The 12,260-nt window shown below is 36.9% G+C and overlaps 1 protein-coding gene across 1 annotated transcript in view; it reads right to left on the bottom strand.

Moving 5' to 3' along the window:
• DNAAF6 (dynein axonemal assembly factor 6) overlaps window positions 1–12,260 on the bottom strand; it is a 41,866-nt gene that overhangs the window by 20,236 nt on the left and 9,370 nt on the right. Inside the window, exons 3-5 of the mRNA XM_067022874.1 lie at window positions 11,067–11,139; window positions 3,402–3,507; window positions 360–456 (exon numbers count right to left, since the gene is read on the bottom strand). Coding sequence (XP_066878975.1) covers window positions 360–456; window positions 3,402–3,507; window positions 11,067–11,139 — 276 coding nt within the window. The remainder of the gene's footprint in view (window positions 1–359; window positions 457–3,401; window positions 3,508–11,066; window positions 11,140–12,260) is intronic.

Raw genomic sequence — 12,260 nt, forward strand, 5'->3', positions numbered from 1 at the left:
ATTTCATTTTGATTGACTGTCACTCATCAGAAATTAATAACCAATCAGATGACATGTATGGGACAGAACTAGGATGAAAGAAAATTCAGTCCAGATTGGGCAGTTTTATTAGGACTAGAAGTAGTGTGTTATGTCATATGATTCTGTTTATTTGTAAATCTTATCCGCATGTGTAAACTTAGTTTATTTTATACACGTTTACCAATTTTAAACTGTCTATCCTATTATTCCCTTAGTACCTCAAACATAGCAACCACTATTTTTAAAGGGTTTACAGCCTTGCCTATGGTATTATGTATACAACAGTCAATTTAACTATAATGGTCAAATGGAAAATGAGGAAGAGGGGAGAGGCTTACCACTAGATCCTTACAACATGCAGTTGAAGGGTCCTTTCTGGTCAATCCCAGGAACATATCTTCAGTTCCCACCTGCTGTTTGAACACAATTTCATATCTGAAAAAAAAGCCAGTGATATAGAGACTCAAATGAAAGAGCAATTTCCTGTCACAGAGCAGAAAACTAGAAACTTATGAGGACATGCTATTACAAAAAATAAAAGGACAAAATAAATAAAGTACTTGCAGTTTTTCAGGCATGTAGCAGAATATAAGGGAACAAAAGTCTAGAAATTCAGTCAAAAATACCTAACACTGTCAGGATTTATGTTGTATATACTGTTTTCTAAAAATAAAGCTTGACTATTTCAGAGCTATACAAATAAAATAGACTGAGGGAACTTCTAATAAGATTCTAATAAGAGTAAAAGCAGAAGAAAAAAGGAAGGTCCTTTCCTGGAAAACAATGGCTCAGAAGAATAGTGAGCCCATAATCCAGGGTTTGATGGATAGATGGAAACCTTCCTCTGTTAAATTTAAGCCTCAGTGTAGAGTTAGAAAATCCAGGTTTAGTACTCTTTCTGTCATTAACTGTGTGATCTTGGTCAAGATACAAACTCATGTGCTCAGCCTCCGGATTTGTACAATTTATGGGAGGGGGTGGGTTTGAACCAAATGATCTCTATTGTGTTTTCTACCTCAAAAATTCTACAGTAGAAACACTGGTAGTGTAGTCAGCACAGGTACAACTATAGTGTTTAGAATCTAGTACTACAGAATTCTTAGTTCAGTGAAAGATTTTCCTGGTATTTCACCTCACACATGACAATTCACAAATCTTTCCTTGCCCCCAAATTTGGGACCCTAGGGAAAGAGTGGTTTATAGAAATCCCCAGCCATAATGAACTATATCATTTTATTTTTTAATTTTAATTTTATTTATTTATTTATTTTGGTCACACTGCACAGCATGTGGGATCTTAGTTCCCTGACCAGGGATCGAACCCACACCCGCTGCACTGGAAGCGCAGAGTCTTAACCACTGACCCGCCAGGGAAGTCCCTACCCTATCTTTTTAGATGGAATGAAGTAAGTAAACATTTACAAATATTTGAAGGAAGATTTGGTATTTGACTAGATATAGTGAATGAGAGGAAAGCATCAAAGATGATGCTGAGGTTACTCGCTTGGGTGACTTGGTGAACAGTGAAGCCACTAACTGTGATTGGGAATGTAGGTGAAGGGGAAATGGTGAGTTTGGTTTAGGGTGTGTGGAATGTGAGGTGCCTTGGGACATCCAGGCAAATGTATATAGTAGGCAGTTGGAAAATTGTATCTGGAGACATTGAACTTCTGACCACTTGCAAATAGGAATGCCCAAGGATGAAAGAGGGACTTCTCTGAGTTGGAATAGGGCTAACAGTAAATAGCTATTTGAGATAGTACACTTTTTCTTAATAGACTGTAACAGCTACGAGGTATTCACAAAGGTGAAGCCAAGTTAAAACAAAACAGAAAGATATTGATCTATATGCCCAGGACTCCCACATGGATTTGGTCTAGCTACTGCTTTCCTCTCATTCATTATATCTAATCAAATACCAAATCTTCCTTCAAATATCTCTTAAATAAAGACCCTCATATTTCTCTCCAAGGCCAGTGACTTAGCTCAGGCCCTCATTATTTTTGTATTGGTAACTTGTGATTCTTCTTTTGTGATCTGCTTGTTCACCTTCTTTACCCATTTTCTTCTTTACCAATTGGGACGGTTTGAAATGTATTTGCATAAGATAGAAAATAGAGATTAAAAAATCTTATAAAGCAATTTTCTTCATATCCTGACTGGAGTTCTTGTTCATTTAAAGCTTTGAGGGATATTCTTTCTACAGAACATCAAACATCAGGATGAAAAGTAAAAATTTACTCAGATTTGGAGCTTGCCACATATGGATGTTTGACATTCATTAAACTATGTGACAAATGAATGACTTAAATCTTACCTTTCATAGGGAGGTGAGGGTGCTGTATAAACATAACCTGGGATTCACTCCCTTCACACTTAAGATGCAGACAGAAATGTTTTAAAATCCCCTTTGATTTCTTTTTTTATGGTTTACTCTTTTTTTTTACATTGTTTATTTGAAAGCTGGATACTTTATTTCTAGTTAATTATCTGCAGTCTCCCACTGCTTCTATTTTCAGAACTGACATAGAAGATAGAAGCATCGTTTTTATTTTAAGCATTAGACACAGTTTTACAGTCAGAATTAGAAAAGTTCTCAGATCATTTGCCATAGAAGTTTTCAAGACATTATAAAGCACACTATAATTTAATAAATATTGCCTTTGTTTTTCAAGCTATTGTAAATATTCAAACAAGATTTTATTTTAAAATACATATTTAAAGCTTAGTGTATTTAATCATTAATTTCAATTATTTATGTAAACACACTTTAATCCTTAACAGTATGAGTGATTTCACTTATTTGTATGAAAGGCTTTTTATGATAATTCTAAAATTCATATTTATAATTCCTACTGAAAAGACTAGAAAGCAAGCCTTTAATCCTGCTTGCACAATATACTAAACATAATCCTAAAATAACTAGTAAATTAGTCCAGGTAACAGCTGATAATTGGTGGGATAACATAGGCTTTCACTGAAATTGTGGAACAGTGAGTAATTAAAAGCAAGTCTTTGACACAAAAACATGGCATAATAATGTAGTTTGTATGAATGCTTGTAATTTAATGGGCTGGTTTTACCCACTGTTACTTCCACATTATACAACTAAATGGTATTAAATATAAATTGATAATGGAAATGACTACTTTTCACTTTTTGTTAGATAATAACTGAAAGAAAGGTATTATGTCTTAATATTTGCTTCTGCTCTAGAAGGAAAAATAATCATCAATTACACATGCCTTCTGGGTGTCACCATAGTTTTATCTTTTATGTGGTAGAAGTTACATTATGAATCTTGTCAAAAACAGACTGGTATCAGATGACACATCTAATTTAAACCCCAAAAAGCATGTTCCTGGCTTCATTTGACTTACTCTGGTGTTTCTCTAATATCCCACACATCATGGTGCTCTGCCCCTTCTGGAACCTCCTCTGGATCCCAGATGTGCTCACTATTTTCATCACTTGTTTGAGGGATGACTGTGAAGAAAAGGAAGATAAAGCTGAAGCTTTTGCCCATTTTACCCCTTGAAATTGCTCCTATTCTTCTTCACACTAAGTTTGGGATCACTGAAGTGAAATATTTTCTATTTGTAATCGCTAGCTTGTTTTTTGGTCAGAGAAGCTAAATTCGTAGCAATTGACTTAAATTTTTAAATCAACACACAGCCAATACATTGAAGAGTTGTAACAATAATTGTAGAAAATTTGGAAAAGACATATAAGCAAAAAGAAGAAAATAAAATAATCTACAATCTAACTACCCAGAGATGATCAATGATAGCATTCTGGTGTACATCTTTCCAGTCTCTCTCTCTCTCTCTCTCTCTCTCTCTCTCTGTATATGTGTGTATATCTATATCTACATAAATATATATACATATATGTGTATATACACATATAAAACTTATAATATATAAATATTTAGTACATAAAATAACATATTGTGTCTAAAATATATATTATATACAACATATATGCAAAGAAATATTACACATTTTTTCAGAAACAAATAGGATCATATGTAAAATATTTTTACATAAAAGAACAAATCAAACATGCAATCAATCTGATTTGGATAGAAATATTTTACCTTGCCTTGTGTTTTACTATATAAAAGCCCCTTGATACCTTTTCCATGCAAGCCTGACATAATTCTTTAAAAATACTATCAGTGAAAGAAACTGAAAACAGTAGAGACAATGATCATTTTTAATCCATTATTTTACTCATATAGACATGAGCTCTAAAGAAAATCTCTCTCATTTGTCCTTTATGTCAACTGAGCACATGCCTGGGGTTTCTACATGTCATCTTTAAGTGTTTGAAAGTAAATAGGGGGCTCACACCAATGAGTACTTGCCAGAGCAGTCGCTGCCAGTGTCTTCGTCCCCGCAGTGAGCCACAGCCACCCCCTGCCTCCTCAGGAGTCCCTCCAATAGTAGCAGTAAAGTTTAACCATTCAGAGGACCTTCAAGATGGTGGAGGAGTAAGACGTGGAGATCAACTTCCTCACCACTAATATGTCAGAAATACATCTACATGTGGAACAACTCCTACAGAACACCTACTAAACACTGGCAGAAGGCCTCAGACTTACCAAAGGCAAGAAACTCCCCATGTACCTGGCCGTGTGGCTGAAAGGGTCTTGGAGCTCAAGCTGGGTGTCAGGCCTGAGCCTCTGAGGTGGGAGAGCCGAGTTCTGGACCACCAGAGACCTCCTGGCTCCACGTAATATCAAAGGGTGAGAGCTATCCCAGAGATCTCCAATTCAACACTAAGACACAGCTCCACTCAACGACCAGCAAGCTCCAGTGCTGGACACCCCATGCCAAACAACTAGCAAGACAGGAATACAACCCCACCCATCAGCAGAGAGGCTGCCTAAAATCATAATAAGTTCACAGACACCCCAAAACACACCACCAGATGTGGTCCTGCCCACCAGAAAGACAAGATCCAGCCTCATCCACCAGAAAACAGGCCCCAGTCCCCTCCACCAGGAAGCCTAAACAACCCATTGAATCAACCTTAGACACTGGGTGCAGACACCAAAAACAATGGGAACTTTGAACCTGCAGCCTGTGAAAAGGAGACCCAAAACACGGTAAGTTAAGCAAAATGAGAAGACGAGAAATATGCAGCAGAGGAAAGAGCAAAATAAAAACCCACCAGACCAAATAAATGAAGAGGAAATAGGCAATCTACCTGAAAAAGAATTCAGAGTAATGATAGTAAAGATGATGCAAAATCTTGGAAATAGAATGGAGAAAATACAAGAAACGTTTAACAAGGACCTATAAGAACTAAAGAGCAAACAATGATGAACAACACAGTAAATGAAATTTAAAATTCTCTAGAAAGAATCAATAGCAGAATAACTGAGGCAGAAGAATGGAAAAGTGACCTGGAAGATCAAATAATGGAAAAAACTACCACAGAGCAGAATAAAAAGAAAGACACTACATAATGGTCAAGCGATCAATCCAAGGAGAAGATATAACAATTGTGAATATTTATGCACCCAACATAGGAGCACCTCAATACATAAGGCAAATGCTAACAGCCATAAAAGGGGAAATCAACAGTAACACAATAATAGTAGGGAACTTTAAAACCACACTGTCACCAATGGACAGATCAACCAAAATGAAAATAAATAAGGAAACACAAACATTAAAAGACACGTTAGACGCACATATGGGCAGGATAAACTTAATTGATATTTATAGGACATTCCATCCAAAAACAACAGAATACACTTTCTTCTCAAGTGCTCATGGAACATTCTCCAAGATAGACCATATCTTGGGTCACAAATCAAGCCTTGGTATATTTAAGAAAACTGAAATCATATCAAGTATCTTTTCCAACCACAATGCCATGAGACTAGATATCCATTACAGGAAAAATCTGTAAAAGGTACAAACACATGAAGGCTAAACAATACACTACTAAATAACTAAGAGATCACTGAAGAAATCAAAAAATACCTAGAAAAAAACGACAATGAAAACACGATAGCCCAAAACTTATGGGATGCAGCAAAAGCAGTTCTAAGAGGGAAGTATAGAGCAATACAATCCTAACTTAAGAAACATCTCAAATAAACAACCTAACCTTACACCTAAAACAATTAGAGAAAGAAGAACAAAAAATCGCAAAGTTAGCGGAAGGAAAGAGATCATAAACATCAGATCAGAAATAAATGAAAAAGAAATGAAGGAAGCAATAGCAAAGATCAATAAAAGTAAAAGCTGGTTCTTTGAGAAGATCAACAAAATTGATAAACCACTATCCAGACTCAACAAGAAAAAAAAGGGAGAAGACTCAAATCAACAGAATTAGAAATGAAAAAGGGGAAGTAACAATGACCCTGCAGAAATACAAAGAATCATGAGTGATTAATACAAGCAGCTCTATGCCAATAAAATGGACAGCCTGGAAGAAATGGACAAATTCTTGGAAAAGCACAACCTGCTGAGACTGAACCAGGAAGAAATAGAAAATATAAACAGACCAATCACAAGCACTGAAATTGAAACTGTGATTAAAAAACTTCCAACAGGGGGCTTCCCTGGTGGCACAGTGGTTGAGAGTCTGCCTGCTGGTGCAGGGGACGTGGGTTCGTGCCCCGGTCCGGGAGGGTCTCACATGCTGCGGAGCGGCTAGGCCCGTGGGCTGTGGCCGCTGGGCCTGTGCGTCCAGAGCCTGTGCTCCGCAACAGGAGAGGCTGCAGCAGTGAGAGGCCCACGTATCGCAAAAAAAAAAAAAAAAATCTTCCAAGAAACAAAAGCCCAGGATCAGATTGTTTCATGGGTGAATTCTATCAAACATTTAGAGAGAGCTAACACCTATCCTTCTCAAAATTTTCCAAAATATAGCAGAGGGAGGAACAGTCCCAAACTCATTCTACAAGGCCACCATAACCCTGATACCAAAACTAGACAAAGATGTCACAAAGAATGAAAACTACAGGCCAATATCACTGATGAACATAGATGCAAAAATCCTCAACAAAATACTAGCAAACAGAATCCAACAGCACATTAAAAGGATCAGAGGGCTTCCCTGGTGGGGCAGTGGTTGAGAGTCCGCCTGCCGATGCAGGGGACACGGGTTTGTGCCCGGGTCTGGGAGGAACCCACATGCCGCGGAGCGGCTGCACCCTTGAGCCATGGCTGCTGGGCCTGCGTGTCCAGAGCCTGTGCTCCACAATGGGAGAGGCCACAACAGTGAGAGGCCCACATACTGCAAAAACAAAAAGAAAAACAAAAAAGGAACATAAACCATGACCAAGTGGGTTTTATCCCAGGAATGCAAGGATTCTTCAATATATGCAAATCAATCAATGTGATGCAGTATATTAACAACTTGAATGATAAAAACCATATGATTATCTCAATAGATGCAGAAAAAGCGTTTGACAAAATTCAACACCCATTCATGATAAAATCTCTCCAGAAAGTAGGCATAGAGGAACTTACCTCAACATAATAAAGGCCATATATGACAAACCCAAAGCCAACATCATTCTCAATGGTGAAAAACTGAAACCATTTCCATGAAGATCAGGAATAAGACAAGGTTGCCCACTCTCACCACTATTATTCAACAGAGTTTTGGAAGTTTTAGCCACAGCAATCAGAGAAGAAAAATAAATAAAAGGAATCCAAATCGGAAAACAAGAAGTAAAACTGTCACTGTTTGCAGATGACATGGTACTACACATAGAGAATCCTAAACCTGCTAGCAGAAAACTACTAGAGCTAATCAATAAATTTGGTAAAGTAGCAGGATACAAAATGAATGCACAGAAATCTCTTGCATTCCTATACACTAATGATGAAAAATCTGAAAGAGAAATTAAGGAAACACTCCCATTTACCATTGCAACCAGAAGAATAAAATACCTAGGAATAAACCTACATAAAGACACAAAACTTCTGTGTGCAGATAACTATAAGACACTGATGAAAGAAATTAAAGGTGATAGAAACAGATGGAGAGATATACCATGTTATTGGATTGGAAGAATAAACATTGTGAAAATGAATATACTACCCAAAGCAATCTACAGATTCAGTGCAATCCCTATCAAACTACCAATGGCATTTTTCACAGTACTAGAACAAAAAATTTCAAAATTTGTATGGAAACACAAAAGACCCCAAATAGCCAAAGCAATCTTGAAAAAGAAAAACGGAGCTGAAGGAATCAGGCTTCCTGATTTAGACTATACAACAAAGCTACAGTAATCAAGACACTATGGTATTGGCACAAAACCAGTATGATACCGGCAGAAAGAAATATAGATCAATGTAACAGCATAGAAAGCCCAGGGATAAACTCATGCACATATGGGCACTTTATCTTGATAAAGGAGGCAAGAATATACAATGGAGAAAAGACAGCCTTTCAATAAGTGGTGCTGGGAAAATTGGACAGCCACATGTAAAAGAATGAAATTAGAACACTCCCTAACACCATACAGAAAAATAAACTCAAAATGGATTAAAGACCTAAATGTAAGGCCAGACACTATAAAACTTAGAGGAAAACATAGGCACAACACTCTATGACATAAATCACAGCAAGATCCTTTTTGACCCACCTCCTAGAGAAATGGAAATAAAAACAAAAATAAACAAATGGGACCTAATGAAACCTAAAAGCTTTTGCACAGCAAAGGAAACCGTAAACAAGACGAAAAGACAACCCTCAGAATGAGAGAAAATATTTGCAAATGAAGCAACTGACAAAGGACTAATCTCTAAAATTTACAAGCAGCTCATGCAACTCAATATCAAAGAACAAACAACCCAATCCAAAAATGGGCAGAAGACCTAAATAGACATTTCTCCAAAGAAGATATACAGATTGCCAATGAACACATGAAAGGATGCTCAACATCACTAATCATTAGAGAAATGCAAAACTAAACTACAATGAGGTATCACCTCACACCAGTCAGAATGGCCATCATCAAAAAATCTACAAACAATAAATGAGGGAGAGGGTGTGGAGAAAGGGGAACCCTCTTGCACTGTTGGTGGGAATGTAAATTGATACAGCAACTATGGAGAAGGGTATGGAGGTTCCTTAAAAAATTAAAAATAGAACCGCCATATGACCCAGCAATCCCACTACTGGGCATATACCCTGGGAAAACCATAATTCAAAAAGAATCATGTGCCACAATGTTCATTGCAGCTCTATTTACAATAGCCAGGACATGGAAGCAACCTAAATGTTCATCAACAGATGAATGGATAAAGAAGATGTGGCCCATATATACAATGGAATATTAATCAGCCATAAAAAGAAATGAAATTAGAGTTATTTGTAGTGAGGTGGATGGACCTAGAGTCTGTCATACAGAGTGAAGTAAGTCAGAAAGAGAAAAACAAATACCATATCCTAACACATATATATGGAATCTAAAAAAAAAAAAAGGTTCTGAAGAACCTAGGGGCAAGACAGGAATAAAGATGCAGATGTAGAGAATGGACTTGAGGCCACAGAGAGGGGCAAGGGTAAGCTAGGACGAAGTGAGAGAGTGGCATGGACATATATACACTACCAAATGTAAAATAGATAGCTAGTGGGAAGCAGCTGCATAGCCCAGGGAGATCAGCTTGGTGCTTGTGACCACCTAGAGGGGTGGGATTGGGAGGGTGGGAGGGAGAGAGACACAAGAGGGGGGTATATAGGGATATATGTATACGTATAGCTGATTCACTTTTTTATACAGCAGAAACTGACACAACATTGTAAAGCAATTATACTCCAATAAAGATGTTTAAAAAAAGAAAGTAAATAGGCATGCTAAATCCCAGCTTGTATTTGTTCCAACTGTTGTGGCAGCAAATGGAGACCCACATTAGGTGCAGAACATTATTTTGATTGCTGTTAAGCATTCCCAGAAATGCACCTGATTGTCAGGTTTTCACTTGTGCCAGTTCATTTGAAATGATCTGCTTCCATCTAGCATGGGCTTTGTAAAGCATAATTACAGATTTATATATAACGTTTTACATATGACTCATTGTTCTTAGAACTTAGAGTTTATCAGACCTACATTATCAGAAATACAGGCAGCACAGAAATACATCCAAATTTGAACTAGGCTTCTGTGAAGTGATTATCTCTTGAATAAGGCAAATAGACTCTTGAGTATGTAGAATAACTGAAATTTAAAAATTGTCCACTCAGACCTCATTTTAGTCATTATTTTAAACATTTTTCCAGACAAAATCTTTTACAATTACCTAAATTGATGAGAGTACTTCATTTCCTCTCCCTGTCCACCCTCTGGTAACTGTGATCACGACCAACAGAAATACAGATTTCTATATTTTTAAAGATGTGCAAAATGTTCAACTCTGTGAAAATGTATAGGCCAAAATGCTGGGAAAACACCCAAAAATATTTATTTTAGTTTACTGGACCCATGATTTTTAAGTCACCCCATGGGCTTTAATTTATAAGCTTTTCAGCATAAGATAAAATTGTGTAGTTATTTGTTTCATTATGTTCTCCAAAGGACTAGTAGCTCAATGGGGGAAGGGACCCTTTCTATTTTGATCTCCATTGTAGTCTCAGAGATGATCATACTACCTGGTACATAATTAGCTCTCAACAAATATTTATTGAATGAATTAATGAATTCTGTGAAATTGCCGGAATATAGCAGCATAGAACGTGAAGAAGTTAAATGTTGTGGTAACTAGACCCTAAATAATAAAAAAATTATCTAACCACATGTGACTTTCTTGGTTTTCCATCTCAGGAAATATGCCAAAAATGTGAATAACTCAAGGCAAATTAATTTCTATTACTAGAAAAACAACTTACCTGCAACACTAGAGTAAAAACAACATCTTTATATGTAAATAGTTGTTCATCGTTCCCACAATTATTTGAGTTCATCTTTGATAAGTGCTAGTGTTAGTTAGTATTACTCTCCCTATAATTTTGCTCCCAAAGAAAAGATTATACTGATTATATTGATCTGTATGCTTTATTAAATAACTTACCTTTAAGTGCTTCTCTTTTTGGTGGTCCAATATTCCCAGGACCCATGGCTCCCATTGCAGATGAACTATTTGACTGGGGGAGAGGAAAAAAGTCCAACATTCTGTAATTACTACTTATATAACTTACATGACCAGTAATACTTTAAATTTGATAAGCTTTCCATCTACAGTTTCATTAAGCTTCCCAGTTTAATTATCCATTGTTGTTACATAACCAAGAGACAGATGTCAAGTATTATTTTGAATGTGTTTTCCTTGTCCTTTTAAAAAGTATTTGGTTTAATAGACTCCAAGGCAGAATTGATCTTTAATCAGACTAAATCCCCAGTTCCAGCCCAGTGAATCATGTATTCTTGGGGCTAGGGGAATGAGCCACATTCATCTCTTTGAAGGTTAGAACCAAGTGTTAGAATAAGAGCATCGACCCTTTTGGGTTTTGGTAGTTGTCTGGTCATAGTTAGATGGGGGACAGAAGTATGGGAAAATTTTATAGAAATAAAAACAAACCACTAAATAGAATCTAAGTATTTAGACATCAAACAACTCATTCAAAAGTCTTGATAATAGCTTTTACTTCTTTCCACTGTGGATATGAAAAACTTCTTCGTCCCAGCACCTCATGACACTGAACTAATGGATTTAAACAGCAACCCCAAATTAATAGTGTCAAATACATGCTGAACCACTTCAGTCTTCATGCAAGTTCAGGTTTATTTTGCCATCTTCTGTATGAGCAGACATACCCCCTGTATGGGACAGGGACAGCAGACATACTGCTCCTGTCTCACCAGTAGAAGAACAGTTTTTCAGCTAAGTATAACACACCATCAGTATAGCGGCAACCACCTTATTGGTCCCTGTCAGGAGTTCTTCGCTACTTCAAGAAAATTCTTTTTTTTTTTTTTTTTCTTACTAATTGTTCTTGCTGATGTCAGACTCTGCAGATCCAATTCATTCCATTGCTGGCAGTTGAAACTTCTTATCGCTTGGTCCTGGCAAACTAGCACCTCCAACTCTCCTTTTCCAGGCCCCTGCCCTTATCTCCCAAGACTTCAGACAGGTACACAAGTTATAATGTCCTGTTTGGGCAAGAGGAATAGGGTCTGTCCTTGAAAGCTGGTGGAAAAGCTCATCTGTGTCTTTTTTATGCTAAATTATTCCAACAGCTATAAATTAGAAATTAATCTGTAACAT

This window comes from Kogia breviceps, chromosome X (assembly GCF_026419965.1).
Source record: "Kogia breviceps isolate mKogBre1 chromosome X, mKogBre1 haplotype 1, whole genome shotgun sequence".
Classification (NCBI taxonomy): Eukaryota; Metazoa; Chordata; class Mammalia; order Artiodactyla; family Physeteridae; genus Kogia; species Kogia breviceps.